Below are 22,014 nucleotides of genomic sequence, written 5' to 3'. Positions count from 1 at the left end.
CTAAGTTTCGAGATTGTTTTCTTTATATCTTTTGAACTAATATGGATGCGTATTATTTTCTAAATTCCATAGACAAGTAAATTTATTGTACTTTAATGCACAACAAAAATATTTTTACTCCTAATGTGGGGTATTTTAGAGAATCGCAGATGAATATCGTCGAAATGCCCTTTTATACGTTTTTTTCTAAGTTTCGAGATTGTTTGCTTTATATCTTTTGAACTAATATGGATGCGTATTATTTTATACATTTTAAAAACAAGAACAAGTACATCTAATGTACAATAAAAATATTTCTACTCCTAATGTGGGACATTTTAGAGAATTGCAATTTAATAGATTAGAAACGCCCTTCTTTACGTTTTTCGCTAATTATCGACATTGTTTGCTTTATATCTTTTGAACTAATATGGATGCGTATTATTTTCTAAATTCTAAAGACGAGTAAATTTAATATACTTTAATGTACAATAAAAATATTTCTACTCCTAATGTGGGATATTTTAGAGAATCGCAGATGAATATCGTCGAAATGCCCTTTTATACGTTTTTTGCTAAGTTTCGAGATTGTTTGCTTCATATCTTTTGAACTAATATGGATGCGTAATATTTTCTACATTCTAAAGACAAGTAAATTTAATATACTTTAATGTACAATAAAAATATTTCTACTCCTAATGTGGGATATTTTAGAGAATCGCAGATGAAACGCCCTTTTATAAGTTTTTCGCAAAGTATCGAGATTGTTTGCTTTATATCTTTTGAACTAATATGGATGCACCTGGTTTTCTACATTCTAAAAACAAGTCAATTTAATTTACTTTAATCTACTATAAAAATATTCCTACTCCTAATGTCGGATATTTTAGAGAATAGCAGATGAATATCGTCGAAATGCCCTTTCATACGTTTTTTGCTAAGTTTCGAGATTGTTTTCTTTATATCTTTTGAACTAATATGGATGCGTATTATTTTCTAAATTCCATAGACAAGTAAATTTATTGTACTTTAATACACAACAAAAATATTTTTACTCCTAATGTGGGGTATTTTAGAGAATCGCAGATGAATATCGTCGAAATGCCCTTTTATACTTTTTTCGCTAAGTTTCGAGATTGTTTGCTTTATATCTTTTGAACTAATATGGATGCGTATTATTTTCTACATTTTAAAAACAAGAACAAGTACATTTAATGTACTTTAATGTACAATAAAAATGTTTCTACTCCTAATGTGGGAATTTTAGAGAATTGCAATTTAATAGAATAGAAAAGCCCTTCTTTACGTTTTTTGCTAAGTTTCGAGATTGTTTGCTTCATATATTTTGAACTAATATGGATGCTTAATATTTTTTACATTCTAAAAACAAGTCAATTTAATTTACTTTAATCTACAATAAAAATATTCCTACTCCTAATGTCGGATATTTTAGAGAATCGCAGATGAATATCGTCGAAATGCCCTTTTAGACGTTTTTTGCTAAGTTTCGAGATTGTTCGCTTTATATCTTTTGAACTAATATGAATGCGTATTATTTTCCAAATTCTAAAGACAAGTAAATTTTTTGTACTTTAATGTACAATAAAAATATTTCTACTCCTAATGTGGGATATTTTAGAGAATCGCAGATTAATACGTCGAAACGCCCTTTTATACGTTTTTCGCTAAGTATCGAGATTGTTTGCTTTATATCTTTTGAACTAATATTGATGCGTATTATTCTCTACATTTTAAAAACAAGTAAATTTAATGTACTTTAATGTACAATCAAAATATTTCTACTCCTAATGTGGGATATTTTAGAGAATCGCATATGAATACGCCAAAACGCCGTTTTATACATTTTTTGCTAATTATCGACATTGTTTGCTTTATATCTTCCGAACTAATATGGATGCACATTGTTTTCTACATTCTAAAAACAAGTCAATTTAATTTACTTTATACTACAATAAAAATATTCCTACTCCTAATGTGGGATATTTTAGAGAATCGCAGATGAATATCGTCGAAATGCCCTTTTATACGTTTTTTGCTAAGTTCCGAGATTGTTCGCTTTATATCTTTTGAACTAATATGGATGCGTATTATTTTCTAAATCATTAAGACAAGTAAATTTATTCTACTTTAATGTACAATAAAAATATTTCTACTCCTAAGGTGGGATATTTTAGAGAATCGCAGATTAATACGTCGAAACGCCCTTTTATCTTTTGAACTAATGTGGATGCGTATTATTTTTTAAATTCTAAAGACAAGTAAATTTAATATACTTTAATGTACAATAAAAATATTTCTACTCCTAATAAGAGATCTTTTAGAAAATCGAAATTGAATTTCTTGAATACACTCTGATTCCCAGCAATGTATATTTCTATATGTCGCGGTAATGGCACTTTAATGTCAGATTTTTGAAGTGAACACTGCTGGGATTTGTGGGTAAAATATTTCGCCGCAATTTCGCTAGGATCACGATGGCGCCATGGTGTCTGTATTGCTTCGCCACCTAGTGTTATTTTAAATTGGCTTCACCTTCCAAAAGATGGCCAAAATAAAATGTTTGTATTTAGATACAGCTACACAACGAGGGACTACATCACCACCCAAGACGTGAAAATAAACAAATTGCTCAAATAAATGTATAATGCAAGATACGTGTTATCGCCGCAGAAAACATGCTTATTATATATATACACACGGAAGCGAAACGCTTGAAACACCCCCAGTCACCATTGTCAAAAAATACATATTCCGAAGATGGAAAAGTCTGACAAAAACAACTTAATCACAGCACAAACAATGACCACCCGAATGCTTATATCCGAATGTGCCGATCATGAAGTAGCAACTACACTTCCAGAATTTAATTCCACAAACCGAATGTTCTTATAAAAATACCTAGCATCTACCGACCTGAAAACGAAGACTAACCCCAGCAAGCAATGCTGGTCCTAATATACACAATATTAGCCAAATGCTCTTGTCAGTTATGGCCAACATCACAAACAAATCTGAGTTATTTTGTCCATTGATTTGATCAGATGGTTATATTGATATGGTTACCTCTTACTTATGAAATACAAGTGGAAACAAAATATTAATTTCAGATAAAAAAAAATGACGTTCGTAGCGATTTTGTCGGGGTTATGATATAAAATCAAGGACTTGGAGTGGTGTACTATTCATCAGTTGAGCTGTGGAATAAAAACTGTCGTAGAAAATATTAGTTGAATTGCGTACCTTTAACTTTATCAAGCGAAGTCCGCGATTCCTGCATCATGGCTTTGGCTTCCAACTTTTCTTCAAGTGCAGCCCAAAGTTGATTTAATAACATTTTCTCTTTGTCGATCCATTCTTCCTTCTGTCGTAATAAACCCAGAATAGTGCGTCGCCTGGCAAAAAACAACAGATCGAAGGAAAAGATTATTTTTCTATTGTGTAAAATACAAATTTTACATAATATATACCAATATATAGTGGTGTAGCCATGTGTAGTATCTAAAATTAGACCCAAGTGCCATATTCCTATATATAATAAATCTCAGATTCAGATATTTATTTTCGTCATCGATAAACATTGTAAATTTTAACAAAAAAAAAAACAAAAAAATTAAACTGCAATGGACGAGGGATCGCGAATACGTATCAAAGTCGTTGAGTCAGCGACTCCAATTTTCTGGGTTCAGCAGAGTATTATTATATATATTAAAAAGATCCATAATGTATTTACACACGCCCGTTACTCTCATTTTTCCTATATCCTGCTTTGCTAAATATCTCATCCATTACTCACCTCAAATAAACACCCAGCATAAACGCCACTCCGGCCACCATGAAAAGAATGAATATCTGAAACCAGCAAGACTTTGGATCCAGCACAGTAAGAGCAATGTTAAAAGCGAACGTGAACCAAGATTCTTCATCGTCATCGGATCCAGGATCTATACCAAGAAGAGGAATAACAGATTCGCAAACGCTTTGATATGAACCAGAAATTCCAGGATTACTTGAAAATTCTTCTGCTTTTACTCGACAATAACGAGGCATGATGCCTTACCCAAACACACCTGAGCGGACCAGGGGCAAATTCAAACGAAACGTAAAGAAATACAGCGCAATTAGATTTGGAATTAAAATTCGATAAATCCAAAATACAAAACTCATTATTACGTCACAAAGCGAATTTTCATGAAGTTTTTCTTCCGCAATGCATGTCGCACAACCAATCCAGCCGACCGCTAGAGGAAAAAAAAAAACAAATCTTCGAAAGTATCTTCCGAAAAAAAGCTGTTTAAGGCGAGTTTCAAAATATTGAACTATTTTGAAACATTCGGGACGACTAAAAGAAAAACTATCACGCTCAATCATACTCCGTCCGTAGCCTGGATAGGATCTATCTGAACCAGGCTTGTATTCATTCATCATTTCACCAACGCTACATCGCGCCACTCCAAATTTTTGGAAATCCAACATCAAATCTGATATGAATAAAGCAAAATTTATTGAAGTTCAATTCAGAGACTAGAAAGGAAAATTACAACAGTATACTGATGATTATAACGATTCAGCATGCTAGTTAAAGGCGGGTGCATAATTGCAGATTTTATCTGCATGATAAGCTTATTAAACTTAACAAAAGTTCGTCTATTCTATGCCAAATTAAAATGAGTTCATTGCCGGGCATTGCTGATACAATAAATATGCCTAAACAGTGTGATTAACGAATGGCAAAACTAAACTAAATACAATTCATTCCAAAACAGCAAGTAGTTTAGGCGAATGTCTTATGAATCTGCCATCAGATATCAGAGGGACAGAATATAGGTTAATTAATTAAAGTACGTTCAATAAATAAACAGTGTTTATACAATTAAGCAAGATATTAGCTTGGTGATGTTCAGGTTATACAAGAAACAAGAAAAACTAATCGAGTATCTGAACCAAATTCTGCACAGAACTATGTAACACAAAAGTAAACTAGAATTCATTATTCTTTGAGCGTGAGGAAAGCGTGAGAAAATGCATAAATGGCAACTACATTGAATGAATTTTGTTTGTTCGTGTCTATCGCATAAAATTACGGCAATTGAAATAAAATGCAAAAACTTTTTTAACACTTCAAAACAATAATATTAGAAAATATTTTTTTTTCTATTTGATCGCAGATTTGTTTTTGATCTAAAATTTAAAAACTGCATACAAATAATAAGCTTTTACATGTTGTGTATGTTTTCAACAAAAAGTTTTGGCATATATAGTGACGGGCTGCTAGTAGTGATCCTGAAACTTTGGATCAATTACTCAAGTGAAATAGGCACGGCCAAAACGGCAACAGTGAAGGATTTTATTGAATCCCTTGTGAGTGATCAATGTGTGAGCTTTCTGACTAGATGGCAAAATGAAAAGCAAGAGAATTATATACGATACAATATATAATAAATATTGCTGAAGAATTCAATAAAAGCATGATTCGAAAAAAGGGCCACAATGTAATGACATGATTATAGGTAACAGTAAGAATAATTTGAAGTAAATAAAATGTTCTTAATATATAAATTCACATGATATGGACACTACAATACTAACATGTTTCCATTTTATCTAGAGGCTAGTGATATAATCATGGATAGCAGTTACCATTGTATACTTTAAACGTTGAACAAACCTCATATATCATGACTGGCCCTTTCAGCGCAATTGATCTAATTGAAAAATCTATATATTTCCAAATGTAGTCATTTTACGAAATAATTTAGCATTAGCATTGATCAGGGGGTTGGGAAAAGCCTACTTCAATAATGGAAAATGTTTAAATGAATGTAATGACATGGCAACTAATATTAAAAAACAACAACATTGTTCTAGTTACAAGTATAACAAGCATTTGCTCCCGTTTCCCAGTAGAACTGCATCACTATATTTTTTCATGATTGTATACAGTTGAATTTTTACTGGTTGGAAAAAGTGAACCACTTGTATTATAACAGAAAACTATCTGGCAACTGTGAGAATAATGGTGGTTAATATTCGTTTTACTTGAGATAAGGTTTAGTAGAGAAAGCATCATTAAAAGATAACTCCCTTTCATCTCAACAATTTTTTTTTTGTCAGTATAAATAATATTGAGTTTTAAAAATGTATTCATATGTCATACGCAGATATATGATTAGACACTTCGAAAACTATCATATAGTTTCCTTGTTAAGAAGTGATTTTTTGTTGGCAAGACAATTAAAGGTCTATGCATTCATATGTGTTATTGTTACCTCATGAGCTGAATTATGAATTAAATTCCACTGTTATGATCGGGAGCTGAAAAACATGGTACCAGCGACAGTGTTGTTTCTTGCAAGTACTAAAAACAACAGTGGGTAGTTGTTGAGGCAGTGAAGCCACGAGCCGAATGATGCAAATAAAAACAGCATAAGCAGCATGCAAAATTTGGTTGAAGAAATATAAGAATTAGGTTTTGGGAGGAACAAGACAGGCTTGCAAATACAAACCAATCCCCCAAGTGTGAATTCATAGAAAGTATTATATCACAATTAATGCAATAGGCACAAAAATTCTGAAATCAATCAATACACAATGAGCTTAAATGCTAGAATTAAAGCAAAAAATATTCAAATATTTCTGAATAAAACAGATTTTAAATTTTTTTGACATGGTACCAAAATTGTGAAGAAAAATCACAAAATTTCAAAAATATAAGTATTTAAAAATGAAGATTGTGGTGCTTAGATCATTAAAATTGTGTTTGGAGAATCCCGCTATTGGAACACCTCTTATAGACAGACAATAGTGGCCATAATATGACTGAAAGTAGTTTAAAGAAACTGTAAATGGATGCATGACTCCTTTGACTTGTTGATACTAGACACAATGCTTCCCAAACTATTCCGACATCAATAACAGAGTAATCTAATTTAGAGCAATTTAAAGTTAGGGATGGATTCCAGGGTTTTATAATCTAAAAACAAAGGCTGAAAGTTCTCTCATAAATATTAAACTCAAAAATGTTTCGGCATGAATTTTTCATTTTTTACGCAACACATGTGTGCTCATACCCTCTCGGTATTGTCCAAAAAAATTAGTTTTTTCCTACGATCACAGTTATTGTTGTGTCATGGTAAATGCGTAGGTATTGCAATTGCCATTAATAATTTATGGGCAAAAAATATAACAACGAAAAAATTGGATGAAAAAATAATGACTTTATATAAAAAAAACACCAATGAAATATTACTCGTTTGCAATAATGGCATATAATTGAAGCGCTATACGGACACAATTTATTTATTTTTAGTCCAAGAAAGTCGATTTATGAATTATTGAATAAAGACCACGAGTGAAAAGGTTCACAAAAAAAATTTGACAAAAATATGTCAATAATAATAATAAAAAGAACTTGTGAGCACAGAAAAAAATTGATCCAAACTCGATACTTTGAAAAAAAGCTTATTTCAACAGGATTTGTGTTTAGAAACTTTATAAAATATTAACAAGAGATAACACTTGCTACATTCTCTCAAGTGTATTGAACTTGAAGGCATCTTTGAAATTATGACCAAATTTTGAAAAATGTTTCATGTGAAGGAAAAAAAAATCGGCTATTTAGCCAATGAAACAAAATATCAACAGAATAAGCACATTTCAACATGTTTTGACTTTTTTTAATTGAAATTTATGATTTGCTGAGGTTCAATGGTTCTTCATGAGCATCGTTGTTTTGATCTTCGCCATTTCCACTTTTCCATTTTCCTGTTGAGCAACTCAAATCCAAAGGCAATTCATCTGATAGAAAATGAAAAATAACTTCACACAAGAGTTCCTTATCGTAGATAAGTTTTCTAATCAACGAGAGGCACAGTTATCTTGATCAGTTTTTCAATCTTTTACTTTTGATCATGCTAGTCTTGATTAATCGTTACATTCAATCAAATTCAAACCAATAACATAATGTTATATTTTAATTATACTAAGTTTAAGATGAAATAACTATCAATTATTGGGCAATTATTATATTTTTAAGGGTTTATTATTCTAATACCATTTTGAAACAATCTCCAGAAACAGCCTAAAGTCTTTTAATTTCACACAAAACTTTCGCCAAGAATTTCAACTTCGTTTTAGTTTCTAAATGTTATCAATTTTGCTAAAATGTCTCATTGAATGTCATTGAAAACGAATATAAAAAAGAATGTTATATTGTATGCAAATGAAACGATCACATAAAATTTATATTTCACCACTTTCTATATGTCATCCGCGAGCATCAATGAATGACTTCCTTTTTAACCAAAACTACCAATTCAACTGTTGCCATTCTCTTTACATTATGGCATTTTTAATTTCTACATTCACAACCGAATTTGACCGCCAATAACTTAATCATTGTCATATTAATAAACTCTGGTATTTAAACAGATTAGGCAAACGAGACTTTATGGTACAAAAATAGTTTAAATTATGAGCAGTGATTCAATAATACCTAAAAATAAACGCTTCACATCATCATAAAAATAACTTGTAGATCATTATGAATCTTTTGTTTGGACTTGTGAAAATTAACATAAAAAACAAATTTACATATTGTGTACAAATTGCTATCATTGTGTTACATGATATTTCCCCTGATTGTGTTATCACTAATGAATAGTGAAAAATGGTGATAAAATCTTACCATTAATTTTGTCACTGAATTGAGGAGAATCAACTTCTGAATGAAACTTTGTTGTGTTCTGCCAGAAAATTAATGAAACATTTGAAGATGAATAATTTTACATCATGTTAGATTAATAACTTTTCTGCATACTTAAACATATTAGCCAAACATAAGGACTTCTGAATCTCTTAGCCATATTTGAAAAACCATGTTACCATAAATATTTTTGTGATATATATTTCCACCATTTTGACTATAACTTTCATATTGATTGAATAGGAAAACCCAAATTATACCTTGGCTTCGTCACTTGTTGTTCCAAAATTCACTTCATTCAACGTTGGTGCCAGATATGTTCCCTGATAATTCTTTCTCGGCCTACTCTTTCGTCTGTCTGCACTTGATATTGTCACATTTTGAGATTGTAGATTGTTGTGGTAGTTCGTCGACTTGATTACTTTATATGGAACAGATGTAATTCTGGATGGACAAGACGCTTTTCTGCGACTCGTATGAGATGTTGTTTTTACAATACTAGACACTTCAAATTTATTCTGTTTCGATGAGCCTATTTTCATTTTGTCCATTGAATGTTCATTTTCGCCTGAGTCATTCTTGGACAACCATTCGCTCTGCACAGGAGAGTTTCGCACAATGTGGTTAGAATTATTTACATTACCGTTGCTTAAAATTTGTCTTCTGCTAGGCTCAAACTCATGGCTGAATAAGTGTTTTTTCATTTCATTTTCTTTCATCTGCTTGTGACATGAAAGCAGTTCAAACTCTCTGCTTGATTGTGCTGCTGTGTCCAAAAGTTTATTTTGTAACTGGATATTGGCAATGGCCTGGGCAACAGCACTTTTTGAAAATGCTTGTAAGGGAAAATTGGATTGTTCTAAGTGAGTATTCAATGATTGTGATTGTGGTAAATTATAATTCATTGAACCAAGTTCTCGTTCATGAGTTTTCAAGTGAGTGCTCAAATACCAATATTCTTTGAATCCTCTTCCACAAACAGGACAAATGTGATCCAAACTTTTTTTATGAGATCTCATATGAATTTTTAGATATCCAGGAGAAGGTGACACTCTTCCACATATTGGGCATTCGACAGGAGAAAAGCAAGACATTCGATTGGAGGAGACATCAGGAGAAGCAGATGACAATGATAAATCAGGTGGTTTCACAGAGCCGACAATTTCATTATGATGTTTATTATATTCTCTTGGATGGTGACGTTGTATATGAAGCTTCAAACAGTTTTGTTGAGTGCCTGCATATTCACAATAAGGGCATTTATAGGGACGTTCGCCAGTGTGAGAGCGCATGTGAATTTCTAATACGCTTCTATATTTGAACCATTTCGGACAGAATTGACATTTGAACCCTCCATTTTCTTGCTCCTGGATATCGAAAAATAAAGATGAAAGACTGCCAGAAAGTCTAGGCCTATTTGTATCGTGAAGAATGCTAGGCATGACATCAGAAAAATGGTTCAATAATTCTGGTTCTTGTTCGGATAATTCCGCAGGCAAGGATTTTCCAATTTCGGCAAGAGACTGCATTGCTGGATTGCGAAAGGGTGATTTGGATATCTGAAAAAGAGAAATAGGATATACATACTTAATGCACATGAAAAATATGGGAAATAAAACATCATATTCAAAATTCTGTAAATACCTGGTTTAGGTTTGCGTCAATATCTTTTTTGAACACATCATCAGACTCGGCTACTTCATCCACTTCACTGGTAGGTTTTAAAGACGTAAGATTAGAATTACTAGATACCATTTTTTGTTCGACTGAATTGAGCACAGTTTGTCGAAGCATATTTAAAACACCAGGACTCGCACGATTTTGTGAGCTGATTTGTAACTTGCTTTCAGAACTTGCTCTGACAAGAGAAACTTGCTTCTTTCCACTTATAATCTTCGTTGTTGGTTTCGTTTCAGAAATAATAACACTTTTATCATTGTTTTTTGAGTCATTCCAAATAGCAGAACTTAATATTGGATTCAACCCTTCAACATGCCTTGAAAATCTTTTTTCATCAAGATGTGAATTTGATGATGACTTTGATACGAGACCAAGAGAATTTAGAAATTCAGTTTTTGTTGATTCAAAGGATGGCTCGCTTTTAGGCCGATGAAAAGTCAGTTTGTGTGTCTTGAGTTCAGTTTTGTCTACAAAAACAGATCCACAGAAATTGCAACTCGAAACTTTTTTGTGTGAGGGTTTCGCAGCCATCTCTGTTATCACTCCATTGATAGTAGCTGGAGAGTCTGAGTCAATTGTGCCTTTTTGAGAACTTTTATTCAAAAGTAACTGGCTAGTAATTATGCTAGAATATTCCCGAAGTTGTGTACATGTGTCACAAATACGATTCATTGCAGCTATATGACGAGCATCACACTTGAAAGATTTTCCACACAGAAGACATTTCGTTTTATTTTCAGTTTGTATTTCACTTTCAGGCCAAAGTCTTGCACTCAAGTGAATCATTGATTGTGAACTATTAGGACTGTAAGGTTTAAATCTGGAAGAGTTCCGTTTCTTTTTAGGACGACCAGGTGGTATGCTTTCATAGTGTTTGAGCATTGAAGTGTCAGTAATTGTGTCCATTAGCTCTGCACCACCATCTGCCTTGCTTTTAGCTATTCGAATAAAATCCTCTAAACTTTCTGTAATTCTGCCCGTCATGCCTTGTCCGACATTATTCTGGCATTTTTTAATAAGTTCAACTATTTCCTCATTGAGTAATGAGCTCACAGCTTGAGCAACTTGTTTTTTCTTTCCAGAAGCATCAGTAAGTTCATCTTCAAGACTTGCACTCAAAGCAATTTCTTGTGGATGCCCCCAAATTCCACTATCAGGCACCAAATCAATGTGCGGTGGTAAGTCCGCACCATGATGCTTTTTCATATGTAGTTTCAAGTTCCCTTTTTGAGTTGCGCGGTGTCCACAGATAGGACATACAAATGGTTTTGCACCAACGTGTACACGCATATGAATGTCTAACAAACTGCTTGCTCGAAAAGTTTTTGAACAAACTCTGCAAACATGACTTGATCCAGGTACAGGATTAAATTTGGAGGGTGACATTCGAGGTGATGAACTATTATACATTACAGCGCTGTGTTTTATATCTGATCCCATGCGATGAACATTGTTTAAAGTTAATGGGAGTGCTGGGAACAACATTTCCCCACCAGAAAAAGAGCTTGAGCCACTAAGTGAATCTTGAAGATAAGCAAAGTCTCTAACAAACGAATTTGCAAAGAAGTTTGGAGGTTGACCATCTGCAAAGTTCATTTTGCAGTTTCCAAATGGAGATACAGCTTTTTCATGAGCTGCACTTTCCAATCCCATTAAAATACAGACATCACAACGTCAAATGACGTTATTTGAGAACCGTTTGTTAAATTATTTCTGTAAATGCATAAATCAACATCTAAATTAGTATCAAATATATTTATTAGTACATACGTCACTTGTTAATATAAATAGGTATTTAATACCATTCATAATTAAATAAAATCTATAGTAAAATTCAATACATGCTGATTTTTTTCCAATTTGAGAAATGAAACTGAGTTATTTCAGTTTTTCTTCCTTGATGTGTTGTGACGTGCAATTCCGATCAAACCAGAAATCTGTTAGCACCTTCATAGTGTGATCATAAATAACATCTAATCAACGTAATAAAAATTATGCAAACCAAAGCTTCACTAAAACGAAGTACAAAAATATTACCTAATCTCTTATATAAGCAATTAATAGAAAACATTAATACCACGTAAAATCTTTTCGCGCTAAATAAAGGTTAACTGTAGAAATTTGTAAGTTTAAAGAAAAGAGACACTGGAATTAAAGCCGTTTTTTCTTCGTGTTTCGTACCGGGAAGTAAAGAAAACAGCGACGAGAGTGACGTGTAGATATAACAAAACAGTCGGGGCCTAAAAAGCAATTAAATATACATATCCAATGCCCGAGTGGATGCTAAAAAAACAAAAACGCAAAAAGTGCGCACATTTTTGAGCTACTGAAAATGTTGAACCAACGACTTTGTTTTTTCGCTAAAGAATGCCTTTTTTGGGAAAATGGAAACGCTGTCAGCAAAAGAGACTAATCCGACATATTCGTAAAATTACTAGCATATAAGATGTTCGAATACAGCCTATCCCTTTTCTCGAAGAATACACGTTCAGTTGCTGATTGGGATGTTTCGCTGTACTGCGCTAGTCAATAAATTCGATCTAACAGATTTAGAGGGCAGCCTTAGATAGCGTATACAGTGGAGGAAAATTACACCTGATTTTTGATTTCTCAAGAGCGTCCGAGAGTTTGTTTTAACAAGTAAAAATCACAAAAGCTATTCAAAAATATACGCGAGATCCATGCATCAGCAAACTCCGGTATCAAATAGTGATGTATGTTTAGTTAAAGAAGTCTTTATAACGCTGACTAAAAAAGCAAATCGCTTAACAACAGCGCACGATAGAGAAAACAAAAAATATCGCATATTTTATCTTCTTTACAAATAATAATAATAAAAATAAAGGGCTGTTTCAAAAGAAAACAATTTTGACCCTTTTAGTCTGCTATGACGACAAATGAATTCTTAAAATCAACTTTTCGTCTTTTTCTCATCTAGAAGTGATTACGATTTCAAACGATGGGTCATTTTGAAAATAGATTTAAAATACTTATAACAGCAGCGGGAAATCTGAACTAAAATAAAAGAAATCACAACTATCGTTTCTCTGACAGTGAGGAATTCCGTTTTTGCTTCACACCGAATTTCGTTTCAAATTAAACAGAAAACGTTTGGACATCTCTGCCTGACCGCGCTACCGTCGTCTCAAACTAAACACTGAAGACAGCGCCCGTAAAAATAGATATGACTAAACCGGAGCAACTTCGAAAAACGTCAGTGATATTTCGCAGGCGTAAGCGGTAACTTATTAATAGGCGGCCATTAAAACAAACCCATCCAAAATTAAACAACCAGGCGAAAAACAGCATTCTTTTTTCCGATGGTATTTGTGTTGACAAAAATAAAACATCGATAAAATAAAGTAGCGCAATGGAAGTAAAATAGAACAGCTGCCGGCTGCCGACCTCAATTTTTAGCGCCAGTGCCGTATTGTTTATTTTCAACTTGATTTCAAAACATCTCAATACATAGAAATAAATTTTTGTATTTTCTCCTAGTTGATTTTAACGGTTAAGATTTGAAACGAAAGAAGGATATTTTATTGCCTATAAAGGATCGCAGTAAAAAACGAAAAAAAAAATGATATCATTTTCATTACCAAAATAAAATAATATGTAAAATCAGTTATTTTTGAACACCATTTTCGCTATCGAAATGGAAGGGTTAGTGAACTACAATCAGTCATCTAAAAAATAATAATAACATCATAAAAAGCTACCAACAATATATTTGAGAACGAGAAACTATTCTCCGTCATCTGCTTATATTCAGTTAGTTAGGATAGGTTATTGGCCTACGTTTCTTCAACTTGCAACTGTTATTTTAGCGCCTAGCATAAACCCATACCGATACGCAGTAAAGTCGAGGCATTCCATGTATTGTACCATTCGACGACGCATATTTCATCAAACGTCTGAGTCAAAAACTAATAAATTTGTGCGATGCTATATTTAATATCCATTCCACAAATACCGTGCTAAAAATTCCTCATAATTTCACAAAGATAGCGAAGCCATTAACTCTCAACTCATCGAAAATTAATAACAAAAAAGCAGATGGGCGAGCGGTCGGTCTGTCGTCGGATAAGGGGTAAATGAGTAAGCAACCTTATAGAGTACGCGCCCTATTTTTAGATGAACAACAGCTCAGCGGGCGTTCTCGACATGTAAGAAAAAGAAGAGAACCATCGAACAAGAGTAGCTAGCGATGATGCGTCGACTAAAATAACTGACAACACATTGGTAACACACATGACATCAACGAAGCAGGCATGAGACGCTATAAAAAGAGAAATAGTTTCTCTCACTCCATTCCATTTCGAAATTAACTGATAAGCGATGGAAAAACTTCAATTTAAAAATAAATTTGATTATCGAACTGATAATTGACCTTATCCATGATTCATACTTGGCACCCGCCTTGATCTCAACAAATTCATTAGGACAATTCAATGAAGAAAAGTGAAGTTCATTCAAATTTATTTAGAAAGTATCTACATTCCAAGCATAATTCGTGCGAAATAATATACAAAGATTACCATTGGAAAAACTACCAATCAGCATTTTTTGTTAAACCTGGCCGACTTTAACACATAGATTTTCAACGTATGGAAATTGTTAAAAATTCAGCATGCAAGTCGTATTGTTCCATAAGACAACCACGTAAGAAACGCGTAATTCGTGTTGCGATTTTGACTATAGTACATGTATGGCCGTATTCAACTGTGGTTATGTACTTGACGATTAATTCAAAAACAAAAATATAAAATTCGCAGACTTAGGAATGAGTGATGGGAAATAGTTGACGACCGCAGCTAAAAATGTCGAATTGGTAAAAACAAGGCCATTGAATTTTATTTTTGCCTATATGACATTTTTCGTTGTGCAATATTACGATCATAGATGGACTCATGAGCCACATTTCTTAGTGGTATGACCTCATTCAAAACACATCACCGCCGGAAACAGCTTCGCAAGAAACGAAGTTGGCGAATATTATCGGAAAACGGAACCTTTTCTTTCCATTAAATCGTAAAAAATCCTTCTTAATGATGACTTGATTTAAAATAAAATTAAATTTTTTTTTGAATACTGTTACATCGGACCGTGTAAACAATTTTGAATAAAATTCGGGAAAGGGCGAACCATTAATCAAAAATGCGTAATTCGATTTACGTGAATATTATATTTTTTCAGATATTTTTAGCTTTCTGACATTTAATAGATAATGGTACTTTCAGAAATATTACACATTTGTATATGAAAACATGAATTGAGGACAATGAGTTTACAAAAAATCTTTAATTAATTGAAAAATGAAGTTTGTGAATTTCATTTTTTTTTGTATTTTCCCCGTACCTTGGTAAATCCGATTTGCAAGTTGAAAAGATATAATCATATGAATTTTCTAAATTTCTATAATTAAAAGTAGTCTTTAACTAAAACAGTGAATAAGATGCTAAAAATTAAAGCGCACGTGATTTGAGAATACCAATTTTTTTTAACCAAAATTTCCGTGCTGAAAATACCAATTACCGACCTATATAACAGTAAAAAAGGGTTACTATGTTATATTTTTAGCACAATTATATCATCAATAAGGTCCGATGCACAATGAGAATTAAAAAAATAACGTTCTAGAATCACGGAAACGATCGAAATGACTTCTCCGAGAAACGCTGTCGCGAACAGTCACCAAGATATGAATACTGACGCTATTTTTATGAACTGGTGTTACATTTCAGCCGGAGTATTAGTTAAAAACTCATTTTTTTTTTCTACCGAAAATGAGTGACTGTATCCGAGTTTTACCAGGATTAAAACTTAACTTTAAAAAAAAGTAGAGTTACCTTTTAAAAAGGTAAAGTGGAATTTAAATATTAACGTCAAAAAAATTGGCAATTTTTTCCGTCGAAGTGATTTTTCCCAAATTTTAAATCGGCATATCTACGAGCCAAATTTCTTCACTCAATTGCGCAAATATCGATAAGAAAAAGTCATGGGATTTATGATATTTCAAAAAAAAATTAACATGTAATTTGAATACCGTCACTTTTACCTATTTTGACAAAGAGTACATGCATATTTTATTCAAGTACCGCTGGATGGTAGGTTCAGCTTCCTATGAATACACACTGACTACACTCACCTTATTCGTGTCGGAACGATAAATCTTTAGTTTTAAGTCATGAACAACTGAATCTGGTGTGAGGATCACCGTCGTATGACTAAGTTGCTGTGTCGTAGAAAACTAGTTGGGATTTGACGAAGTTTGTTTTTATACCGTCATTACATACCGGTAACTATATTGCTATCATGTATAGACTTTATTAAACTAATCACTAAAACTATCTCTAAAGAAAACTTACGCGGTAGCTGAAGCATCAGTAGATTGACATTGCAGTTTATTTAGAAGTCTAAAGTCGAAAAAGGTTGTTCATTTTTCCAAAGCGCAAATCAATATGAAACTTGTTCTATCGTCAGCAAAGGTACTTTCAAAACGTTCAAAAATAAAAATAATCTCATTACGGTAGTTTTACAATCGAACGATTGCTACCTCTCATGGGAATACCAATTGCTACTTCGAAGCACAGTTAGTACATAGAATGCGGTAATCGCCGTATCCTATTTCAGAATATTATCTAATATTCAACTCCTAGCACGATAAATAATGCCATGCACGTGTCATAAAGTAAGACAATGGGCTGCATTGCGTACGACTGAAAATCTGGCACGGGGAATTTAGTCCATTGCTCGCTGCAGAATTTTCAGCTCACTATTCAAGATTCTGGGATAAAAACAGACAAAAAGCACTTACCTTACTATCTATTATATACATATGAACTGTCGATGAAGAGTCAGCCTTTATCTATAGCAGTCCATACTCGATCGGATGAAGTGGACAAAAGTTGACGATCCTAGCAGATATCATATTTTTCTACCTAAACCACAAACTCTCGTTAAAAAAAATTCGAATACTCACTGGAAATAAATTGCACCAAACTTCACATTTTTTTTCAAAGCTTGTTCAAGGTTTATTCAACAATAACATAACAGTATGTAACTAGTTAAAACGTAGACATATTTCAATTCAGTTTTTGTAAGACAGACCATCGTCATCACCACAGGTATCAAGCACCTACCTATCAATTCTTAAAAGATCAATTTCCTTAATTTTGAATTTGATAGCTACACGGCGCATTTCGAAGCGCCGTGTTTCTAAAAATGAAACGAAACCCAATGGTGTTTGGTATTCGTTCGATAAAAACGACAAACATGGTATCTTTGGTAATAAAATAAAAAACCAATAGAGCGGAAACCGTGATCTGTGTTTACTTTCCAACGAAATAAAGTTAAACACGAAACTTTTTATTGACTTACAACTCACATAAGAGAACGGAAGGGCTGTAAGCCAGTGCTTACATTTGAAAAAACAACATCCCAACCTAAAGTACATATCTACCGATCACTGGAAAGTCTAAACATGGTTATGACACAAAAATCACATCTCATCGCTGTTTTAAAATTGAGCCATGGAGTCGTTTCGGAGAAATCGTGCGTCGTGTTTCTTCTAGTTTTCAGTTATTTTTAGCGGAAAGGTCGTCAGTACATAATAAAGAAACAAATAAAGGCGAGACATAAAGCCTAAATATAACAAAACACAAGAAAACGAAATAATTAAAATGGTCGCTTTCGCGCCATCCGACACACGAAACCATGTTCGACTTCGGCTATTTTCAAAATTTCGGCACTGATTCCCATATATTTACTTTCAACCAAAAACCAGCGGTATTTTGAGAAAACCGTGCATTGTAATTACGCAAAAGGTGCTAAAAATGAGCTAAATTTTCTTGAAGACATGCATTGAAGGCATAACTAAAGTTATTTATTGTTAAAAAATTGAGTACAGATTACATCTTACCAAGCATGAAGTATTGATTAATCGTACCTTTAATACGCTAATTATAAACAATCCATGCTTAAACGAACTAACAAATCAAAAACAGGTTATAAACGAAGTATGGTCACGAAACATGCTTCTTTAAGTTTTCTAGAAGACAATGTCGACCGATCGGTACACACGTGAAGACGTCGGCATATAAATTCTTCTTTCGCCGTCGAAAAAATTAAAATAAATATCTTGCTAGAAAAATAAATAAAAAACGTTCCAATCCATCCCCGACATACTGTCAACTGAATTATTTTTGTCGCCTGGAGCATGTCCAGAACATGGTATGGTTTCCCGAAAAAGAACGTCAAATAAATGGCCAAAAATAGATTTTGTTTTAAATTAAATTACTACTTTGTACGTCATATTGTGTTTTAAAGTAATCATACGTTTTAATATAGATTCCAACTGGCAGACGTCATTAGCCCAATAGATAGGCCAAAATTAAATTAGCCGGTAAAGTCTAAACCAAACAAAATATGAAAACTAATTAATCATGACCACTATCTTGCAAATTTCGGTAAGCAGAATTAAATTTTCAGAAAAATGGCATGAATTTTAAATTAGGGATTTATTATATAACAGTTTCTGAGTTGAAAGCGAAATTCAATATTGGTAAGACGAACTGGTATGTAAAATTAATTATATAAACAGCCAGTCCGTTTAGTTTATTAATAAAAGATTGGGAGCTCCCAAGTCTTAAATTAAACTTAATACCATATATATCTACGTAAAAATTAACGCTGATTATCAACCGTAAAAGCATTTCATCAAAATACCAAGTAAACAAAGAAACCGCCTATATTGTCAAAAAATTAAATAATGAAACAAAAATAATAAGTTGATGACTGTAAATTTTTTCGGAAACCCTGCCATGACATCGTCTGATAAATAGTTTAGGCGGATTGTATTTGAAATATCGATGATTGTGGGACATTTATTTAATTAATTCCAGCGAAATACACATCATTCGCGAATTGAGTTTACGGAACACATTTCATTGGTGGGTATACCGAAATCCCACTGTCTTTACGATTCATTTATATTTCAAAGTGGAATGTTTAAATAATAAAAATACGGCAATCGTGATTTTGCTGAATATCGAAAATATTTTAGTTTTCTCAACTCCTAAAATAGGGATATTATGCAAATTCTATCAAACGAAAGTTTCTATCATCCAGGAACACAACACGTTACATATACATTGATATAACATGTTCACTTACGGCAGTTAAATCTCATCTTTTTTCCTTTTTTCTTTACCTTACCGCTCAAATAATTTAATTGATATCAGGTGAAAAAGTATATATTTAACCACTTACGAATAACGCATGAAATTAATGGCACAGTTGTTGCTGTGTAAGCGTTTTTACAAATAAAATAGTTTAATTGTCACAGCTACACGACCCGCAACAAAAGCCCTTAAAAGTTGGCCGTATAATGCTACAAAAGGGTGATTTTTTCAACCCGTATAAGATTCCTATTTTATTACTAAATTATAAACACCGTTTCGATACTGAGTAACCGTAAGAAATCAGAATTCGCAAACTACGTCATCTTCGAATATCCGTCGTTCAGATTCCTTAGTTATCATATATTCATGAATTATAACTTTTAAATCCCAAGAACATAATTTACATAAACTGAAATGCTCAAAATACGATTGAGCAAAGGTATATGGAATAAAATATGCCCTTACAGACAAGGTTAGGACAAAATATGTTGCCATCTGCTTGAGTCAAACAAGTGCATTACGGGTTCACAAAAAGCAAAGCAATATGGCAGGCTAAAATGATATCGCAAAAAGCGTACGACATACGTATGTTTCAGATCAAATTTACATTCTTCATTCAAATTGATTTAGCAGCTTTGGTCTGATGCAATAGTTAAACATAAAATATTTTGAATATATAAATATTACATATAGATAAGGTCTGGTCTATATTATATAATTAGTAAAACAGACTTGATGACAACAATATACATTTGAGTGGTTAAAATTTATCTGAAGCCAGTGTGCATGCATCAGTTAGTAACGTCGAGAATGAATGACATTGCCTGATGATTTTGGTGTCAACATGCATATTTTCAAGATGATCAAATGGCCACAGAGTACACAATCAAAAGAGCAAACCTCATAAACACAACAGAACAAAACAGATACCATCTATTTCATTTTTACACATAAAACTAATGGTTCCTAAGCATGAGCACGACTGAGTATTTAAGATAATGCACATGGTCAAATTGAATTGATGGGATCGACACATATTATATATATTATAAGAAATATTGATATCAGTAATATTATCTCAGTTTCTCTCATGAAAGATAACAAAACAAAAATTCATTCAACCATATTCTAACCATTAGCAAGTAACAAAGTAGGATAGAATTTACATATTTATCACACGGAGAGGAAAAACGGCTTAATCGTATGGCAAATCAAGGCCTCTTGTCCGGTTACCAGTCCGGTCCATGTTGGGTATGGAATTAGTTCAGTAGGTAACCAGTTATTTGTTTCTGATGCAGGGACTATATGCCATGAACCTAGAGCAACTCCTCTAGAAAGGGATCACTTATATATGTCTGAAGTGTGTGTGTGTGTGTAAAACATAATACGTACAAGCTCTATGACATGTATTTATTGTTATGAATAGGTTTTGCCACAATTTATGACTAAATTAGCGCAGTCACCAACTCATGCATCATCAATTCTTGGAAAAGAACATAGCATTTTAGGAACAATACTAACATAAGAAAGTCGATTTATCTTCGAAATGAGAGATTAATACAGAATAGCTTTAACATATTTAATTTTTTTTTGGATGCTTTTCTATTTCGATTAACAGAAAACAAAAGTATAACTGTGACAGAGATCTTGAGAAGAAGGCAGAACTTTGAATTAGCTTATTACTGTATTAGGTACAAAAATGCTGTTGGTACAATTACTTAAAACAATGATAGCTAAGATAACATTTTTAAAATAACAAATATAAGACCACAGACAACACAACCATTTCAAATTCAATCATGATACTCCAATCAAATTTGTGATATGAATCATTCAATATTCTCATCTACAACTTATGTTAATCAGATTTTAAATATTGTCATCAGCAACATATAATATTGCTTTTGGTGTACATTTAAGTTTAAACTGCTATTTCATTCAAAAAGGTTCTTGTTCAAAGTCTGATAGCAGATACTAACAGTAGTTAAAACAAAAATTGGTGTGAATAAAGAAGTAGCTGAACTACATGGCAACCCTATCGTGAATGCTTATCCCACAAAATGATCAGACCCAATTGACCGGTGCAAAGGTAGAGGGTAAGGGAATCTTATTTTCAGTGACATTTAAATTCCAATACTCAAAAGCCTGAAACTTTTTGAACTCTAGCAACTTGAGAGAATCATCACTTCTGTGCCAATACACAGATACGATTACTATGACGGTATGAAACAACAATCAACATTCTGGTAAAGTTACACTAGCCTATAAGGGCCCTGTTTGCTGGTTTGCTACTGAGTCCAGAAAGAGCGAATGACAGTCTGTTTGTAGACTTACCAACTGCTTTAGTACGTACTGAAGTAAGCTATAATATACACATACCAACATGTTCCTATGTCTGTACCGGTACTATGTACAGCTATGAATTGCGTAGAGCATTAGATTTAGAGACTG

At 32.9% G+C, this 22,014-nt stretch overlaps 3 protein-coding genes across 3 annotated transcripts in view; all 3 read right to left on the bottom strand.

The window, feature by feature from the left end:
- The window catches only part of LOC120341411 (uncharacterized), a 39,923-nt gene extending 35,809 nt beyond the window's left edge, over positions 1–4,114 (bottom strand). The window contains exons 1-2 of the mRNA XM_039409912.2: positions 3,794–4,114; positions 3,241–3,392 (exon numbers count right to left, since the gene is read on the bottom strand). Of these exons, the coding sequence (XP_039265846.1) occupies positions 3,241–3,392; positions 3,794–4,047 (406 nt within the window). The 5' untranslated portion in view covers positions 4,048–4,114. The remainder of the gene's footprint in view (positions 1–3,240; positions 3,393–3,793) is intronic.
- Positions 1–22,014, bottom strand: part of LOC120340871 (coiled-coil domain-containing protein 40-like) — a 223,012-nt gene that overhangs the window by 33,625 nt on the left and 167,373 nt on the right. The window lies entirely within an intron of this gene.
- LOC120340316 (uncharacterized) lies at positions 4,480–12,094 on the bottom strand. Its single transcript, XM_039408551.2, has 4 exons — positions 10,346–12,094; positions 8,962–10,260; positions 8,684–8,741; positions 4,480–7,794 (listed from the first exon to the last, which is right to left on the bottom strand). The coding sequence occupies exons 1-4, from the start codon at positions 12,032–12,034 to the stop codon at positions 7,685–7,687; spliced, it is 3,156 nt and encodes a 1,051-aa protein (XP_039264485.2). The 5' UTR covers positions 12,035–12,094; the 3' UTR covers positions 4,480–7,684.

The sequence above is a fragment of the Styela clava genome, chromosome 14 (assembly GCF_964204865.1).
Source record: "Styela clava chromosome 14, kaStyClav1.hap1.2, whole genome shotgun sequence".
Classification (NCBI taxonomy): Eukaryota; Metazoa; Chordata; class Ascidiacea; order Stolidobranchia; family Styelidae; genus Styela; species Styela clava.
This window is presented reverse-complemented; position numbering and strand designations above follow the sequence as displayed.